The sequence below is a fragment of the Eucalyptus grandis genome, chromosome 11 (assembly GCF_016545825.1).
Source record: "Eucalyptus grandis isolate ANBG69807.140 chromosome 11, ASM1654582v1, whole genome shotgun sequence".
Classification (NCBI taxonomy): domain Eukaryota; kingdom Viridiplantae; phylum Streptophyta; class Magnoliopsida; order Myrtales; family Myrtaceae; genus Eucalyptus; species Eucalyptus grandis.
The window spans coordinates 42,411,526-42,430,820 of record NC_052622.1 but is presented as its reverse complement, the minus strand read 5'-3'; the positions used below and the strand labels follow the sequence as shown (position 1 = coordinate 42,430,820).

At 37.4% G+C, this 19,295-nt stretch overlaps 1 protein-coding gene across 1 annotated transcript; it reads right to left on the bottom strand.

Moving 5' to 3' along the window:
- Positions 1-9,013: 9,013 nt before the first annotated feature.
- On the bottom strand, positions 9,014-18,433 carry LOC104426567 (dolichyl-diphosphooligosaccharide--protein glycosyltransferase subunit 2). Its single transcript, XM_010039671.3, has 20 exons — positions 18,290-18,433; positions 18,031-18,181; positions 17,582-17,771; positions 17,374-17,463; positions 17,163-17,225; positions 16,813-16,882; positions 16,642-16,706; positions 15,366-15,420; positions 14,841-14,968; positions 14,629-14,744; positions 13,621-13,690; positions 12,344-12,448; positions 12,139-12,225; positions 11,905-12,053; positions 11,316-11,427; positions 11,148-11,231; positions 10,661-10,741; positions 10,355-10,579; positions 9,490-9,612; positions 9,014-9,396 (listed from the first exon to the last, which is right to left on the bottom strand). Exons 2-20 carry the CDS (start codon positions 18,177-18,179, stop codon positions 9,280-9,282), a joined length of 2,079 nt encoding a protein of 692 aa, XP_010037973.2. The 5' UTR covers positions 18,180-18,181; positions 18,290-18,433; the 3' UTR covers positions 9,014-9,279.
- Between the last annotated feature and the right edge of the window lie 862 nt (positions 18,434-19,295).

Genomic DNA, 19,295 nt, shown 5'->3' with positions numbered 1-19,295 from the left:
AAAGTAGGCCAAAGTTCCCCCAAATAAAAGTGAGGGAATAATATAAATTAATCGATGAGATAGAGAATTCTGGGATCAGGGTTCTTTCTATGAAAGGGAATCCGGATTGTTAGGTGCGGGCTGACGTTGAGGGATGAGTGACGGCTTCGTATTCCTCTACCAATAATTTCTTGTTATTCTTCGGTAAATCGTTTGGCCCATGATATTTTATGTTCGGTTCCACAGAGTTTCCTCTCACTTGATTCGCTTCCATAAGTCATGGGCATTCGGTTGGGTTCTCCACCGAGTTATTTCAAGTGATCAATCGAGCGATAAGCGCGTACCTTTTTCTATCTCAAAGTCTGAGTTTGGACTATATGATTGCTCACTTTCGTGGGGATCGCTCAAACAGTACGAGGACGTGTTGTCCGTTTCGTAGATTGATTTGTGTGTATCGAGATGAAGGGACTGCGTATGGAAAGATCCGGGATTAGTTAGGTTCTTTGAGAACATGGACACTTGTCATCGACACGCTAGAGGGCAGAAAAAGGTGTTAAGGTTTTCGTACGCTGAATGGAATGGACCCAATTGCTTAATGACGTCCTACAAGATTGCGTTATGCATCAAGACCGCGAAAAAGTTACGATTTTATCAACTAATGAGGGATGAATCAAACTGCGTATCAGGAGCATTAATTTGTAAGTGTTATATCTTGCATTTGAAGTATATGTCGAGTCAAGTAATTAAGGATCTCGAGTCTGTGACTATTAACTGCAATTCGATGTCGCTTAAGTACTTGGTTATAATATGTCATATATATGCAGTCTTCCTTCATTTAACAGTTTAAGATCTTGAATTGGATATTTTGATATAGTATTAAAGCTCATGTTGAAAAATATATAATACTGACGCTCCTCTCTCAAATGCATAGTTGGTGGTAGGTTCACAACAACCTCGACACAAGCAACATAGGAGCTTGGACATTCTAACTGTAACTATGGTTTAACATCAATCGCTCTCCTCTTGTATTAGAAAAATATATATGCGGTTCACACTATCTTTAAGTATTGAAATCATTTTATAGTTAGTAATAGCATCAAAATTTCCTTCCATATAAAGGATTGATTCACATTTTCAATCAAATCTATTGAGAGAAGGATATATCAGCGCATTAGGTTTGAGAGAAGGACATTCTCTTACTTTTCTTATTTGTGATACACACACATATAGATATTTTTATTTATGTTCAAGCAAATCCTCTAACTAAGTTTTCTTCTGTCGGCAGTAATCTACTAAATGAGCGAACATTGCGGGAGGCGGCCTTGTAACATGCATCCCTAATGTAGTGTCACATCATTTGAGAGAAGGGAGTGGCTCTAGGCAAGAAAATTGTCCAAAAAGTCCTAAACATATTGTATCTTTGCCAATTCAAACCTAAATATTTCAATTTTGTCAATTGAATTACAAACTTTTTCACGTTTTGCTAATTCAGTCCATTTGGACCACCATAGAGCAATGACTTCTCATAAAAAGTGTCCAAAAAGTTCTAAACTTATCATGTGTTTACTAATTAAGTCATAAACCTTTGAATTTTGTTAATAAATCGTAAACATTCTCATGATTTGCCAACTGAATCCATTTAACCAATTTTTGCTATAATTCATTAACGTGAATATTGGCTATCATATGTAGTATGATTGATGTTGACATGAATAAATTTAAATATTTTAATTTTTTTCAATTTTTTATTCATATTTTTATTCGTTTTTTTTTTCTTTTCTTTTCTTTTCCTTTCCTTCTCTTCTTCTCTTCTCTTTTCTTTTCTTTTTCCTTTTGCCCTTCGCCAGCCATTACCAAGCTTTGTCAATGGCTGGCAGAGGTCGCCACCTTGGGTGAGAGTGACCTTCGCTAAGGCCACTAGGGCCAACAGGGGCGATCCTCATTTGGGGCAGTGACTTCCGTTGGCCATTGATGAGGCCCGATAGTGGCAGGCGGAGGGTAAAAAGGAAAAGACAAAAAGAAAAGAGAGAAAAGGAAAAAAATGAAAAAGAAAATAAAAGAAAGAAAGGAAAAAATTATACAAATTTGAAAAATTAAAATATTATTAAAAATTATCTTCATGAACACTGATCATGCCTTATTGGATAGCTACCTCCGCATCAACGATTTTCAATCAAAATTGACTGGATAGACTTAGTTGATAAAACATGAAAAGATTTAAGACCCAATTGCCAAACTTAAAAAATTTATGGCTGAATTGACAAAAAGGACGATAAGTCAATAATTTTCGGGACAATTGGCAGTAGCTTGCATCTATCAGCCACGTATGGAAGTCACTGCTCCATGGTCGGACAAGAGGCTCCTACTCCAATCAAGAATTGGAAAACAAGTCTCCTACTCAAATTAGATCACCATTTCTTTCTTTCTTTCTTTAATATATGCCTATTGGTCATCCAAAAGTACCCCTCGAGAGGAAGATGTCCCTTGGGTGTTCGTTCATTGGCCTTAGTGGCGAATATCCATCGAGGGACTCAGATTTGTGCTCTCGCCCTCAACAGCGGCAACAATTCTAAGTCATGCAACTAAGATCTATACCATCATCGTTAAAGCTTGCCTAAGCGCGTTGGATTAATTTAATGAGAGAAAGGTTGATGAATTACGCTAATTTGGGTTGTTAATCTTTTCAATGAGAGCTGGTAATTCAAATAATTAGTTATTTAATCTAACAAAAGTCGATAAGTTAATCTAATTTAAAATCCGTAATTCCATATAAGAGTTAATAATTTAAAATGGTGGTAAGTTTTGTAAATAAATTTGGTAATTTCATATAAATATTGATAAGTTACTAGCAATTTATCGAGAAAAAATGTCAGTCAATCATTTTTTTTAATAACAAAATTTTGACACTTATCAATATTTATTGAAATTTACCAGCATAGGAAAAAAATCCGTAATCTCGGGCATAGAATGATAGAAGTCTACATATGTTTAGATTACTTGGCAAATTTGATAAGTTATTTTATATATTGTTATTTGATATTGATTATGGTCCCACTTGCTCAAGAATCCACTTACAGTCTGACATCTCATTTAGTGCAAACCAGTCTTGACAGTTAATATTTACTAAATAAAGAAGTGGCTTCTCATTCGCTTGAATTTTAATAATATGCAACTATAAGGGCTTGTAGGTGAGGATAACGCAGGAAGATAAAGCTTCAATTATGCTACAATAAACAAAAGAAAAGAGACAAGGGTTCTGATTCTAACAATACCTATTGAAGGTTGAAGGAGACCCAATAAAGTTTTATCTTCTTTTGGCACATGACATGTTACTCCCTTGAGAGACACTTTTTTAAGTTTTTCAACCCAAAAGTTCTGGCAACAGTAGAAGATAAGAAAAGGGAAAAAAAAACTTGAATACTTTATACTAAAAAAAGTTTCTTGCTATACATAAAAAAATCAAATTAAAGTTGAGAAAAGTGCAAACTTTTAGAGTTTTAAGGAGTAAAAAGGATATGATTTCTCTTCGAAATAGTATTAGAATAACGACATGTTATTTGTTTATCCCGGTAGTCTTGATAAGATTAAAGTAACATCATACATGTGCATCCAATAGAAACTAATGCCAAAATCAACTCTAAAATCATGACAGATGTTGTTTTGGCGTACAAAACCTCAATTCAACCTACAAGAAAGCGGAAATTGCGGACTCTTTATTTTAGAAAAAGCTAAAATAATAGGAGGCACCAAGTTTACATCTTTCTAAACCCCAATTTGACTCCTTATTTTATATTTTCACGCTTGAATCTTCGATACCACAGTTTCATCTAAAACCCTAGTTTTATGAATTAGGCCTCTAACGAATTTGATAAGCAAATAAATTTGACTCTTGATTTTCTTTTTCTTTTTTTTTTTTTGCCCGAGGGGGGGTGTGGAGAGAAAAATCACTTCTACCAAAGATTAAGATTGAGTAAGGCTAAAAATTGACGAGCAAGTTAGAAAAATGAAAATGGCGGTTGCAAAGACTCACCAACGTTATTCGGGCAGGCCGCCCTTGAAGGGAGAAGCGGATGGGATTTCGTGATTAGTTAAGGGAAGGGCCGCTGCAATTGATATCTTTATGTCCTTTTCGAAATCAAAAGTAATCTTTACTTTAATAATGCCCGTATCAAAAGATTCGATCTATGGCTTGATCATATGGAAAATTGTTGTCTGAAAGCTTAAGCATCGTCGAACACGCAGGCATCGATGTGATGGATCGTTGAAGAACTATTTCATAATTAAGGGAAATGCGACAAAGTCCAAGCGTGTGTGTAATTATAGCTTAACATATACTATCACAGAAATTTGACTATTCCAGAGCTGAGGGCCTAATGTCAAACTTTATATGTTTTGATTAGTAGGTGATTAATTTACTCCTTTTCTTTTCCTTATCCAATGTTTCAGTAAAATTTCAAATAAAATCCTAAAATGAGGCTTTTTAAAAAAAAAAAAAAAACTATATCAAGAGTAAATCTTATCTCAAATTAAACTCTAAACTAGATAACTAGTCTCGAATGCTAGCCAAATCTTCGTCGGCCGATGAGTATGTGCATCTCATGTATCACTTTCCAAGCTATGGCCGTGGACATTTTTGGACATTTTTTTTTCTTTTTTTCATTATTTTCCCCCTTTTATCTGTTCATCTTCTTCTATCTTCTTTTGTTTTTCCCCTTTTCCAAGCCTATGCAACCTTCCAAGCCCGCGCCACCTCCGCTCTTCTTCAATATCCGCGGCAAAATCTCCAAGCTCGCCTATTGCTTGAAAGGCTTCTTCGATTTAGAGTAGACGGCGGCGAGGAGCGGGAGAGAGCGGTGGTGGCAGTGGCTACGAAGGGAGGACCGGATGCGAGGTAATGAATTACAAAGTGAGGACCATCCGAGTAATCTACCATGCCTTTGTTCCTTTTTCTCTACGCACAAAGCTTGCAACCTATGTTCATGGAAGTCGTGACCTCCGTCAATTCATTCCGGTGTAGTTCGCTAGCCTCTCACGGCCATAGATTTGTGGCTACGTGAGGCCGGCTACCTCCATTGCCATGATGTCGGGGCTCAGCTTTATAGAATTGCTTGATTTTTTGCCACGATATGCCAAAGCGCTTGAGCGATCGTGGCGCGAGTGGGAGGAGCTAGGAGGGCTACTAGTGAGAGGAGATAGAGTCACGAGTGAGAGGAGAAGGAGCGGCCATAGCCGTTGGCTCCAAGCTCGAAAGGCCTGTTAGCCATGGTCAGAGTGAGGAGAGCAAGAGCCGCTATGGTCACGAGCGAGAAAATAGAGTGGCCATGGCCACTGACTCGTAGATCTAGGGCGTTGGCTAGGAGCTCGATCTGGCAAGTGAGTAGAGAGAGAATGGTCATCGACATCGTTGAGCCAATGTTGGATAGAGAGTGATTGTAGATTACACAATTCCTGATGCCGATCAAGATCGGGCCCAAAAGTGGTATGGTAAGGGTGTGCAGGAAGGGAGAAAAAACCTAACTAAAAAGTGGTATGTGAGATGCACATACACTTTAGACAGCGAAAATTTGTCGGGTGTATTTTGATATTAGATTGCCCACTTCAAGATCTTATTTAATACAAAATCCACTTTGGATATTCTTTTGATAAGATCATATTTGAAATTTTTTTAGCATTTTATGTGAAAACATATAATAATATGATTCATACATGTTCTATTATCGTTTTTTTTTTTTTAATTATGATGGTGGGGTTCGGCCCCTTTAGAGCATCCCGGCAAATTCCATCCAATCAGACGTATTCAAATTTCTGATGGGAGTAACTTCGAATGCTTAACTTCTAACCGCAGCCTGACAAGACAAAAGGACAAATAATTAACAAATCAAAAAGGAGCAACTAACCCTAACTATATGTAAGTCTCGATAGGCTCGCGGGGTACTCCATCTTAAGAAAGATGATTAATCATTTAAGGAATTTGGCGCAATCGCGCGGGTCGCTTTCAGACGGTTGAAATTCTTGCCCTAAAGCAAAACAATAATTCACGAAGGAGTGAGATTGAGATTCTCTCGTAGGCCTTTGCCGCTCTCGAATGGCAAAAGCAACATTTGTTATTGCCATGCAGAAGCGCTGCAGCTAGGGTTTTCCGATAGGTTCTGGTAGGATATGATGATACTCTTAGGACTAATTGAGGATCATTGATTTGACATCGTTGATCAATTGTCAAGTGACAAGTGTGCTTTTAGTGGAGTTGATTTTGAGCCTCTCTCTCTCTCTCTCTACTCTACATTTGGTAAACTAGGTTTAATGTTTCTTTGATATTCATATCAAGCGAGGTTCAAGAAGATTTGCACAATCCCTTGACATTGACACTGCACGTTGATTGATCGGCCTTAAGCCCTTTGCCCCCACATTTCATTCGCAATTCTACCCTCTCGGCAAAGCGTTCAAGGTCCAAAACCTGATCATTTTGGTCAAAATAGAGAACTTGATGCAAGATCTTTTCAAGTGCCAAAGACAATTTACCAAAAGGAAAATCACTTCATCGGTTATAAACCTATTATATGGATGTCAATTCAATTTTAAAACTTTCAATTTTATCAATTTAGTCTCAATTATTTACTCAAAATTTCAATATAATCCTTTCATTCAATGATCATTGGAAATTGTTGATGCAGCTTCCATGTCATCGCCGACCTCTCCTTCACCAAACAATGACATAAATATCGTAAAATATTCCCATCCAATCCATTCACTTTCTCATGTTGATTTCAATAGTGTAATATTTCATCCCCACCGCAGCTCCCAAGAGTGGGTAAAATATAAGAAAGCGGAAATGAAAATAGTTTTATTGAACTCTGCTTCATTTGAAATTTGAGCTTGAAAAAATAGATGAGATTGATACGATTAATTTGAATGGTAAAGTGTAGTTACGAATGTGTTTCACCAAAAATGAGATATAAGATGCCTCTTTATTCAATTTATATACAAAGATAAAAATTGAATAAAATACTAAATAAAAGTCATATATCTATTGTACGGATGTTAATTCAGTCTCATATATTTTAATTTGACTAGTTTAGTACTAAATCTTTTAACAATTTATCAAAATAGTTCTTCTAGCCAATTTTAGCCTAAAATTGCCAAAATGGATGCCGACCTCTTACATGGCACAATCGGCATTGATATTGATGATTTTTACAATTTTATTAAAGAATTGATTTTTTTCTTTTCTTTCTTTGTTCCTCTTCTTCTTCTTCTTCTCTTCTTCTTCATAGAGATAGCAAGGGCAACACTTGCCCAAGGCTAGTAAGGGCAACCTCCACCAACCATCGCTTAGGCCTAGCAACTGATGGATGAAAACATGGAAAGTAATCAGAAAATAAAAAAAAAAATTTTAAAAAATTACAAAAAAAAAATGTTTATATCGGCGATTTCTAGCCAAAATTAGCTATCATGTTCGAAAGAACTACATTACAAATTATCAAAAGTTTTAAGACTAAATTGATCAAATTAAAATGATTTAAATTGAATTGACATTCGTTCAATAGATTTAAGATTCTTTTTTTATTATTATTATCTCAATTAATATTACAATTAATTTGAAATGATAAATTACATTTTGTTTAGATTTATTTTCCTCTTGAAATCCAATGTAACTTCAATCATTTAAAAGGTCCATTCGAAATAAGATAATGACTATCCATAAAATCCACTAATAGAAATCAATTCAAATTACATAATAAATTTTCAAAGTTGACTTATTATATGTTTATCATATTATTAATCTAAAAAGTGAAATGAACGTTAATATGTGAATAGATAACTCGTTAAAAACGTTAAAGACGCGCTGACAAAGAGAAATGCAGTTTCAATTTTCTACATGGAAAGATCATAATGGTGGAAAGCAAAAAATGAACGAGAAGTAACAAAGAGAATTGCATTCCATGGAAGCGGCTTTGATTCAGTTTTGTCTCTCTTTCTTTTTTCTTAGGAATGGAGCGCCGAGGTATGAGGCTTAATTTAAGGTAACAAAAAGAGTACTTGCTTCTCCTGTAAAACAGACCTTATACGTCTATGGCCCAAGATCGGTATCTTCTTACGTATATGCTATGCGTGAATCATGCTAAATTGAGAGTGCGATGAATCATTCTCTTTGAAGTTTCTCTCAATTAAAACATCAAGCAGAAACAATCTCATCGGCCCTTGAATTCCACAAGTGTCTCTCATCAAATATAACTTTATCGAAACTTCCAGTCGAATGAGTCGTGACCAATGACATTAGTCGAGTGATCTCCCAGGCTCAGATATGCAACATCATAGAAAATGTTATACTGATTAAATGTATGGAATATTTCCAAGCATCCCATCGTTAGGTTTCTCATACGTGTAGACCTTTGCATATCCAGAGTTAAGAGTTTCAGGAGGACAATGAAAGAAAGCTTATGCTAAAATCACATCTTAGACCTAACAGTGTCAAACTTCACTCTCCAATCTATATAGACACCCTCATAAAGAATGCATCTGCTACAATGGCTCTTCGGATGAGTTTTTGAGTGCTTGATAATTTATAAAAATAACTCAATCCCAATTCGTTAGATCTATCAAAATGGATTATAAACTCATTTCATGACCCATAATTAATAGGCTAAGTTTTCACATAATTTAATTATATTCAATAAATAAATCATAAATGAGTTTAAAGCAGTAAAATTAGGTATTAAATGAAATCGCAATTCACTTAGATCCTACCCATGACTCTCCCTTCACTCTTTCAATATTGCGCTCACTCAATCTGCGCTCTCACCTTTGTTTATGTATGAGCTTTTCTAAATTGAATTAAATATGAAAATATTTTAATAATATAGATCAGGTATAAATTAAGTATGAGTCAGATATTCGCCACTAAATTTACTTACATAAAAATTGGTCAATTTGGATTGGATCGTTTTCTTAACCGATTTGACCCACCCATTTAATGGGTTTGCAATTTGCACAGATGATGATAACATCCAAGCAAGAAAAGATTGCACAAACAGCATACCAAAAAGTGGCCAATCTTGGGGTCCGCCAAATTTAGACTTTTCCTTGAAGGCCTAAAAGTCTACAAAGATGTCAAAACTACGTGATTCTGTTCCTTGTAATAATTAGGTAAAGAAAAATTCAGGAACGGCTTCGTCCTATCAGCACCATTCTCAACTACATGAGGCCTGCAAAATTTAAATAGCTCTCCTATCCAGTATCCATCACAAACCACATGTTCCCTCTATCCATATGGATTATTCCTGGAATATTACGAGACTTCTATTAGGCCGATTTCAACTTAGCTGATGTCGAGGCCAGGTGAGAGAGGGTTCTGTGTCCAACAAAGATCAGGAATGCTCCCAAGAAACCAAGGGCCTTCAACGTTGTGAACAGATCCAACTGTTTTTGAGACATCAAAAGAGAAAAAGGTCATAATAATGCAAGGACAAATGACAGAATAAGCCTAATGGATGCCAGAAGGGAAAGACTGACCTTCAACCAGAAAAGCACGTACAGCAACAGAACTGCCGCAATGCCACCGTGGAATAGCATGGCAAATGTAGCAGGTAAAACAGAAGAAGGGAAATTCTTCAAATTCACCCCCAAGCGGCATAGCTGTCAAAGATATAAAGCATGTCAACATCCATTTGCTCATAGAGGAAGATGAAATGATAAAAAACTATTGCAGATCATAACCGAGGAGATGTACGAGGGAAAGATGATCACCTGTGCGTTATATCAGTAAGAATAAAGAAAATTCTAAACAACTATTGCATCATTTATTCGTTGTTTTGTTTATCATTATTGTGCGCAGAATTTTGTAGCCACCCAGAAAACAGGCAATAAAGCAAGTCCCTACACGTAATATGAGATGAGTAACAGTTGCCTAAAAAATGAGTACGAGGACAAGATGCCAACTTTCCAACAAATGCAGATGACCAGATGAAATTATCAGTTCCTACAACAAATATGAATGTACAAACAAAAAATAAGAATCAGAAAACCCCAACAAAAAGGGTGAGATATTTATGCTTCAAGTTTAGCTTTTCAGGATAAGGATCGCATTTATATTACTTTTTTCCAGTGTCCCTAAAAGCCTATACTAACCACTTCAACATGAAACATCTAAGCAAGCCAACAAACTAGTGTGACAATAAAGAAAGTTAAATGCCTGAGAAATATTACACTCAAATTTAACATACCTTAAGGACAATTCAGGGGAAAACTGTATCCATTGCTTAGATAGACATGCTATTTAAATATCAATTAATGATCAAGTTAACTTGGTTGTGCAAAACTGCAAACTAGGCTTATTATATTGTAAATATGCAGATGCAGAGGGATATGGAAAACTAACCCCAACAAAGAACCCAAGTAATGGCAGGAGGGAAAGACCCAGGAAAGAAAGAGAGAGCTCTTTAGGTGGACGTTTGTCAGGAATTCTAAAGACATGGGCAATCTCTGCTTTGGGACCATATCTTGAAGAGAGATCAGCTGGCTGCAGAGGAGGGCGAGGTGCCTTTTCAGGAGCCTCTGGCAGATCTAACTCAACGTGACCGATGGGCAACAAGAAAGAATTCTCCTGAAAAAATCATTACACACGTATTGGCTCGCTTTGCTAGGAAAATCAGCAGTAGTATACGCGAGAAGAGGCCATTCTCACCATAACAGCATCACCAACAGTTAGCTGAAGGTCATATCTACCAGAGAGATAGAAGAACTTCTCAACCAGTCCCAGGAAATCCTACATGGCAGTACAATCAGTCAGCAAAAAGTGACAAACTTCCTAAACCACAAGCAATTTACTAAATCTGTAGGGAACTAGCTATATAGTCTAGAACCCAATCTGAATTTCTATTTATATGTAAGTCCTGTTTCATTGAACATGGCCAAAGAGCAACCGAAAAGAAGAGTGCAGTCTAGATGTCACTGTAATAACTTTTTTTCCATGAAATTTCACAACCTCATGTTAACAAAGATTAAGAGATCAGGCAGTTGCATGTGTAGCATCTTCGCCAATTTCTTCTATGACAATGCAAATGGCAAATCATGCTTACCATCTAGCAAAATATGATAAATACGCATACGCTAGGAATATGATAAATAGGCATACGCTAGGAATATAAAGGAGAGAAGACACGTCACTTAACTAGGACCAATTCAAACTGTTTTCCTGAGATCTTCAACACAAAAATGTGTTCAACTTTTGTCTCATGTTTCAGCTTGAGAAAAGCCTGCATCCAAAAAGTAGTCAATCCACATTCTGTGCCAAGCAATATTGTTCAAGGACAGAAGAAAATAATAGTAGAGTAGCAGACCTGATGAGGCTTGTAGATATGACCACGTGGAGTACTCAACCGAAAGGAAAGTCGCAGCTTTTGGAGATGATTTGCTGACAATGAGACATCATTTTCTTGATCCAGATTAAGGCTGAATACATCCAAACACATCAAGTTAACTCCCTTCAACTTCAATTTGAAGAACTAGATACGAAGCAGATTCTTGATGTGGAAGTTTGCATAATTAAACCAATTCCAAATAGCAATGGCTTCAGTCTAAAAGAATAAATAAACCTTTCCCACTAATCCAAGTGGGCCCTATGGATCATCTCACACGATTGTTCAGATACAATGTAGTCCAAAATTTAAACATATGTAAGTTCATTCCTGAGGAATCTATACTAAAAGCTCATGAAATCATACTGAAAGTTATATAATAATATACACATTCCAACCCACCAGAGATTAGCTGATTGGAAACAAGAGTGAGACCTAATTTGGCATACAACTAGGTTTGAATTAACTGAGTAACTTCATGACAACAATTCCCCATCATTAGGACCAGAGTTTCCAGTGAGAAGATTACTTGAAGGCATTTGGATCATAATTGACAATGCAGCAGACCAACCTTTTCTGGGTATCCACAGTCCCAAGATCACTATCAAGCACTGCGACTGCAGCATTCTCGATTTTCATGACTCCAGTAATATAAATAGGTATTTGAGTTTGGCCTCCGGTAGCATACGTATTCACATCCTCTGAATCTTGAAGTGCCAGCTGTGGGACATAGGATTGATGCATTATGATTCTAGGATCCACTGCCACCAAATCAATACTCATCTACCCAAAGAAAGAAAGGTACCTCAAAAACGAAGATGTAACTTCCCACATCAATGGTCTCAGGGAATACCAAGCTGTGAAATGTGCTCCCCGGATCATACTTGAGTTCCTACATTGTTAATTTAAATAATCAGAAAATAAACTAAACAGCATTACATCATACCATAAGTTCGATTGGCGCCAGAGGAGCATTATTACCACCAAGAAAAAGAGAAGTACAACTGTACCTGACTCTCAATAACAGGAGCATCTTTCGAAACCGAGCTGAAAGCTCGAAGCAGCTTCACTTTCAAGGGAGGAGAGTTTGAACCAAGCACAGTATTTACCTTAACCTGTATTTACTTAGAAGCATAAGAATCATGATTTTAAAAAGGCCACATAAACAAAGCTGCAGGAATATGATGGTATTGTTGAGATATGTCATAATTTACTGCACACGATGGTCCCTTGCAATCATGTAGCCCAAACTAGTGACCAGTACAAGATTTTGGAATTCTAAGAAAGCAATAAACTGCAGATCAGCCATTTGATTGCATATTCAGACTTCCATACATCATGAGAATTCCCAGCTCATTGACTTTCTTGCGCATGTCAATACCTAATGTTGATTGATAATAACCGAGAGAACTTAGTTGTCAGAACTGAATAAAAATCTCAGTATCTTATTAAAAGTTTTTTTGGCATTTTCTTCTCTCCAGCTAATGTGGGCATCATAGGTCGCAAGGAGAGTTAGGTTAGAAAAGAGATAGCATGAACCAGGCTTCGACAGTCAACCAGAGACCAATTCAAATCCACTGCCACTTTTGCAGTAATTTAAAAGGTTCTCAAAATTTTCTTTCCCCTAAGATGTAGAACATCTGGCCAGATCAAGATTAAAAAGAAAATCATCTTCCCCAACATGGCCAACATACTATCTTCTTGACTTTATGAATGGGGCTAGTTTAGTAAGAGCCAATAATGACCCCCTTGTGAAACATAATGCAAAATACAAACTTAATAGTCCCCGTTTAAGTTTCTCCTAATAAAAAATGCAATTTCAATGTCTAGGTCCAAGCACTGCCTATATGCAGGGACAATTTCAACTGATCAACTTCATTTTCTCAGTCATTTCTTTTCTCAACCCTTCTTTCCTTTCCCGGGGAACCCTGATATTTAGATTATACATACTGTAAATTTGCTTGTTCCATTTTCAACTTTCAGATATGTTTACATTTAATTTATATGATCAAGACAATTCTCTCGTTACGTCAAAATTCCATAAGACTAGCTCCATTAGTCCACTACTATTAACTGAGGGCATTTGCAAACGTATAGATCCTTTTCATCAAAAGGATTTTGATTGACTTATTTCTGAAGCAATAATTCAGAACTAATAAGATGTCTAAAGCATGTTTTTCAGAAAGGAGAAAAGAAATTCAGATGGCTCAAATTGTGCTTGATGACGGACTATAGATTCTGTTCATTTCTGGTACGCATATAATAAAGTTCCACACTAGAAATTGACCTTCAGCAGGTCTTTCTTTGTCAAGGAAAGGACTGTGCTTGGAAGTGATAAAATCAAGGGGATGGAAACCCTGCACACACAGTGAAAGAAAATGTACATGATTAGGATAGTAAGCTCAACTTATGCTGGGTCCATCAGCACATAAAACTTTCATATGCATTTTTCTTCCTAATCACTTTTGAAAATTTCATTTATGCATTTCCCATCATGGCATTAAAGTTGAGGTTGCTGTCAAAATACAGCTCTTGTAAAAGAAACAGAGAGCATGAGTCATATGTCATTCATGTTAATTTCTGGCTGAAACAGACCACAGATAAATTTCTCCCAACCTATTCTTTATTTCTGAATTATATTGTTTTACTCTGAATCTTGTACATGAAATCCAATATGATGATATCAATTTAATCATAGGCCACTTAAAATCAGTCTGACAAATGCAGAGCATATAAGACAGGTGCCAAGCTTCCGAAAGTTCAAAAAGAGAAGCAAAACAAAGGACCATCAGATCCACAATTGTTTTCTTATCACTAAAATGTAAGAGCCACTTTCTCCCTATTGTATTTTCCTTTTTTCCTTTCCTTTTCAATTAACACTTCAAATTCTATTTCATAGAAACATCCCAGATCCTGTTTTGTCTCATATCTAAACTGCAAACTATAAAAAAGAATAATCAGATCTGCTTGCCCATCTGTTCAATAAAGGCTCTATAAAACTGCAAGTCCTCTGGTCTAATTATATTTTCTTCATGATCTGACGGCAACTTATAGAGAGCATCTTAACCAAGATCATTTCATGAACATCTTCCATCTAGATTTTATCAATCCGACCAATAAATATAGATACAGTAGCTATAACTCTGATCATATATGTTTATGAAGATTCACGAAAGGAAATCCAAGGGAGGGAGGGAGGGAGGCAGGGAGGGAGGGAGTTACATCAGAGATGGGAACAAGCAGATAAATGAGAGGGAACAAGCAGATAAAAGATGTCCAGACCATGGACACTTACCTATTGTTTTCTAAACAGGCCAATGAACTAATTTGATTGAACAAGTCTTTGGCATCACCAGGAATTCCAATCCCAAGAAAGAATTTAGCTAAACCCAATATTCTGTCCTCCGGAAGCTACAAAAGGAAAAGGGGGCATGTATGCATTAAGACAAATTTTCACTGAAACTTACTTGACAAAGTCTGCACAAGACATAAGGAGCTCCAACTCACAGTTATACTTTCCGAAGTCACAGATGCAAATGCTGTTAGCCCTTGAATGACAGATGAGGTTACTGAAAGCGGACCTCGATGTTCACGTGCATCAACAACTTTCTCATCAAAGTAAAAGGTCCCATCATCTACAACAAGGATCACCATTCATTTAATAATATGTCTAATTGTTGAGTGAAACAAGAACGTACACTGTACTTTACTGATTTGCCATCTCTGTGAAGTATTATTTTTATAAACTATTAGACTTTTTTCACTGGAATATTCAGTAGACTTTACAAGTAGATTAGAGACATCTGTTAACGAATGCCATTATGTGTAGGTCATTAACGTCTTCAGATTTTAATTTCACTTTGCCTAGATGTCATCTATCCAATGAACTAATGAAGGGACTATGAAGATATTCAAGTATCCATAGACCATGTACAACTTAAATGAACAGAAAAATCTGGATCAAGTGGCAGAAATAAGTACAACTTAACTTTCAAATGAGAAGGATGAGGCAGAGATGATAATCAGACATACCATATTTTTCAATACTGTCGAAAAGCTTCACTATATCATTCTTGACGGTGCGGATCTATCATCAAACAGAAAGTTAAACAAAGAACGATCTCATCCAGTACAAGCAAAATGTATATAGCAAGAACAGACAGTACAAAGCAGAACAACTGTGTATGCCACACATCTATGTCATAGATCGACCTACTAATATAAATAGGCAGTTATCAGCTTGCAGCTGTAAAATTGGCCATCTAGTAGCACTTTTGAATTTCTTTTCACTTTATAGAAACATTTCAAGTGACAGAATCCTGAGCAATCTTTTGACACTACCAACAGCTAGAGAGCCTTTTTTTTCATACTAGTCAACATGTCTGATTAATTGGATTCTTACAGTTAAATATAAGGTATCAAATATCTAAACCCTTGATGATGTAAGTACAAGACTAAACACCACATTATTCTATCAATTTCAAATTGAGTCTATCAAACTACTGAGGATGATTTATAATAGTCATAACATAGCCAAATTCATTGAACGTATCCTGCAGAAGCTAACAAAAACTGTGCCCTATTCTTGTTATTACATGTATCACTGTCGTCTACATTTGATCTAGACACTTCACCAATCCTACAATCTATGTGATTCAAGCAATTAAGGTACCAATCACAGATCAACCCTTGATAACGACACCATAATTATGTTAATTCATAAGCAGCACAAAATTGAACTTCTATGTGATAAATTCATGTAGTAAATAATCATCTAATAAAATTTCATGTCCATCTAAAACATCAAAGTATATCTCTTCCTTAAATTATCTTAAGTTGATAAAGTAGTCAAACCAAACAGGGAAACTATTGAAAAAAGAAAGAAACAGAATGCCTAGTTAAGAGCTCGAATTCAAGGTGTGTTTGGAATAATCCTTTTTCGGCCTTCACCTCATACTTTTTGTTTTGGCATGCAAGGTTGGACTTTTATCCAAAGTAAGCACCTCACATCTTTAAAAACAGATAAATATCGACATCTAAGTCATACAAAGGGTTCATAATCTTTTAAATTTAAACTCTCTTTTTTGTTTTGCTGGGAAAGCCAAAAGATGCATACTTAGATAAAACATACATAACCTGACTAAGGAGAAAAATTATAGATCATAATGCATGCCTAACCAGCTCATTAACATCAAGTTAGAAATTTTTGAAGATATAAAGACTTGGGAAGATAAAGATATCAGTAAATACGTATTTTCCCCATTCAGATTTATTATAGGCCTTTTCAGAGGAAGTAAGGTAGAATCACCATTGACGGATTGATTTCAGGTGAAGCCAGTGAAATGACACCAGCAAGGGCTTCAAGTGCCAATCCTACAAGAGAAAACATCATCAAACTAAGTGTAATTACAGAAGACAGCTAGATCCTAAACACAAGAAAAGTCTGACATAGTAAAGCAGAGACAGGAAAAATCTTTACCTGCAGCATACGTGCTAGATTCAGGATTGCTGGAACTATAGCGCCACCTTCCATCACTCTGGCTGAGAGCCTGTCAATGAATTGGAAGATTAAAGTACATTACCAAACAATGCCATTACTAAGTTGAAGGGTCATTTTGATGTCAAAATGGATCTCCTTACAAAAGAAGGCAAAGAAAATGAAGCATATAAAACTTTGGGTCTAGCCAAGAAGTCCTCATCCATCGAATCACCCCATATACATAACCCAAAATCTACAGAATAGTGATATTTAAGAGCCTAATTATTGTAGTGAATTTTTAGACAGTCCAGTTCCTTTTAATCAGAGGTTTACAAAGGGTATCAACATACCTTGATTGACTGAAAAGTTCCTTCAGCATCACCAAGAAGAACTTCAACTCCGGAAGTTTGATCCTAGAAATGTTCACGACAAAGGAAGAATTAGTTTGCTTGAGATGAAAAAGCTCCAAAATTGAAGCTGAAATCTTCCTTAGGGGTGTAATAATGAAAATTAATGCCTCCAATCGATGAAGAATGGATTTCCAGAATATTCACTATTTACCTTGATTAGAAGAAGTCCACCAATTGAGTAGTAGAAGTCAAGTAACGAACTTGCATCACTCACAACAGCTTTAAGCCTTGATGCAACGACCTCCATAAAAGAGAAAAATCATTAAGCCTCAAAAAAAGGAATTTTTAACATCCCTCGACTGGGAAGTCAGAGAGAAAGAGAGAAGGCAAAAAGCAAGGAGCAAAGAGCGAAGAAATACCTCAAAGGAGGCGTCGTCCACATTGCATTTCAAGATGCTGTTAACTTTCAGGGCGTAAAACAACTCTTTCGGAGCTGAAGACGAACCAAGAACCGATGTGACGGAAGGACAAGTGGCGGCGCTCACATCACCCTTCTTCTCAACTCCGAGAATCTCGAATGTCCGTAATGCCTCGTACGCCTCTTCTAAGCTGAAATTTCCAGTGAAAGTTCAGCTACTCGCTTTACACATAGATTGCGAATCCATAACAACCGAACTAAACAATGAAAGCACAGGAACTTCAAAGTTCGATTTTTCACTAGCTCCCCAGCAACCATCGGCAGGTTGAGAGAGAGAGAGAGAGAGACCGAGGGAAAACGACATCAGAACTCAAAACCAGCAGCAGATCTAGAGTTTGGCGGGGATTTTACACCAATCACCAAACGACAAAGGAACGACGGAAAGCAGACCTCGCGAAGGAGCCGTCGGCGGGCGAAAACAGCTCGAGAGCGGCGGATCGGTGGGAATCCGAGACTGGACGGAAGATCGACGCGGCGCTGCAGATCGACAGAGCCGCGAGCGCGAGCATCAGAAGCCCAGTCATCCGGTTGTTCGCCATACCTGCAAATGCCGAGAGAAGACAAGCCCGATCAGCGAGCGACGAAGCGCGAGACACCACCGGATTCGATGCGGGAGGAGACCAGGAGAGGATCGAGCGAAGGCTCGTACCGACGGCGACGGCGGCAACGAAGACGGCAGCGGCGACGACCAGATCGGCGATCGGGCTGAAACCGAAGAAGGCGTCGAGACTGAGAGACGACTGAGAGAGATGGAAAAACCCCGAGCCTCCTTGACTCGGCTGGGAGTGAAGACCCCGCTCGAGCTTTGTGGACTGGAGTAGGGCTTGACTTGAGCAGATGCGGAGGTTGGAATGGGCCTCGAGTCGAGCCCATTGGATCGGAAATCGGGCTACGCGAGGCCCAGAGCTTCACGTGTTGGGCCCCCGGGCGGGCCTCCCGAAAAGTTGCACGAGTGCTTGACTGTTCGATTCCTTGTCTGGAACACGTTTTCGTTGAAAGTAGTTAGGTACAGCCAACAGTGTGTGAACATTTAGTAGAAAGCAACCTCAGAAGAAAGATAAAAGAATAAGGGAAGTAGGCGTCGGAGCATAGGTAAAGAAGATATATCTTTGGTCTTGTTGGAGACGGTCGACTTTAGCCCTAGGTTGCATGAAACATTGAAATCGTGCGACTCCGGTTACACTTTGTTAGGGGCACGACCCTTGATTGGATCTCATTGAAATCGGGAGACCTTTACCGAAGATTCCGAGAAGGGTGATGAGTCCAATACCACCACTCATTGAATTTGGCAGCTTGTTCATGCCTTGACGAGACCGGGAGGCATTGGTGATCGCTATCACCACTTCTCTCTATACTTGGATTTTCTCTTCGTTTTCAGCCCGTCGTACGTACTTTAGGACTTTCAGTTTCGGAAAATGCCACCAAATCAGAGTCGATGGACACGCGACCTCAAACTTAACAAGAATTTATTATCAAAATTCTAACTCAACATATTTTAAACTTAAAATTTGTATCCCAAAATTATTATCAAGCGCGCATATAAGATCCGATGTGACGTCACGAAGGAATCACAAATCTCACTAGACATCAACATCGATTGAGATGAGAGCATCGCATCTTTGGAAAATTACACGTTTCGCCTTAGTTTGAATCCT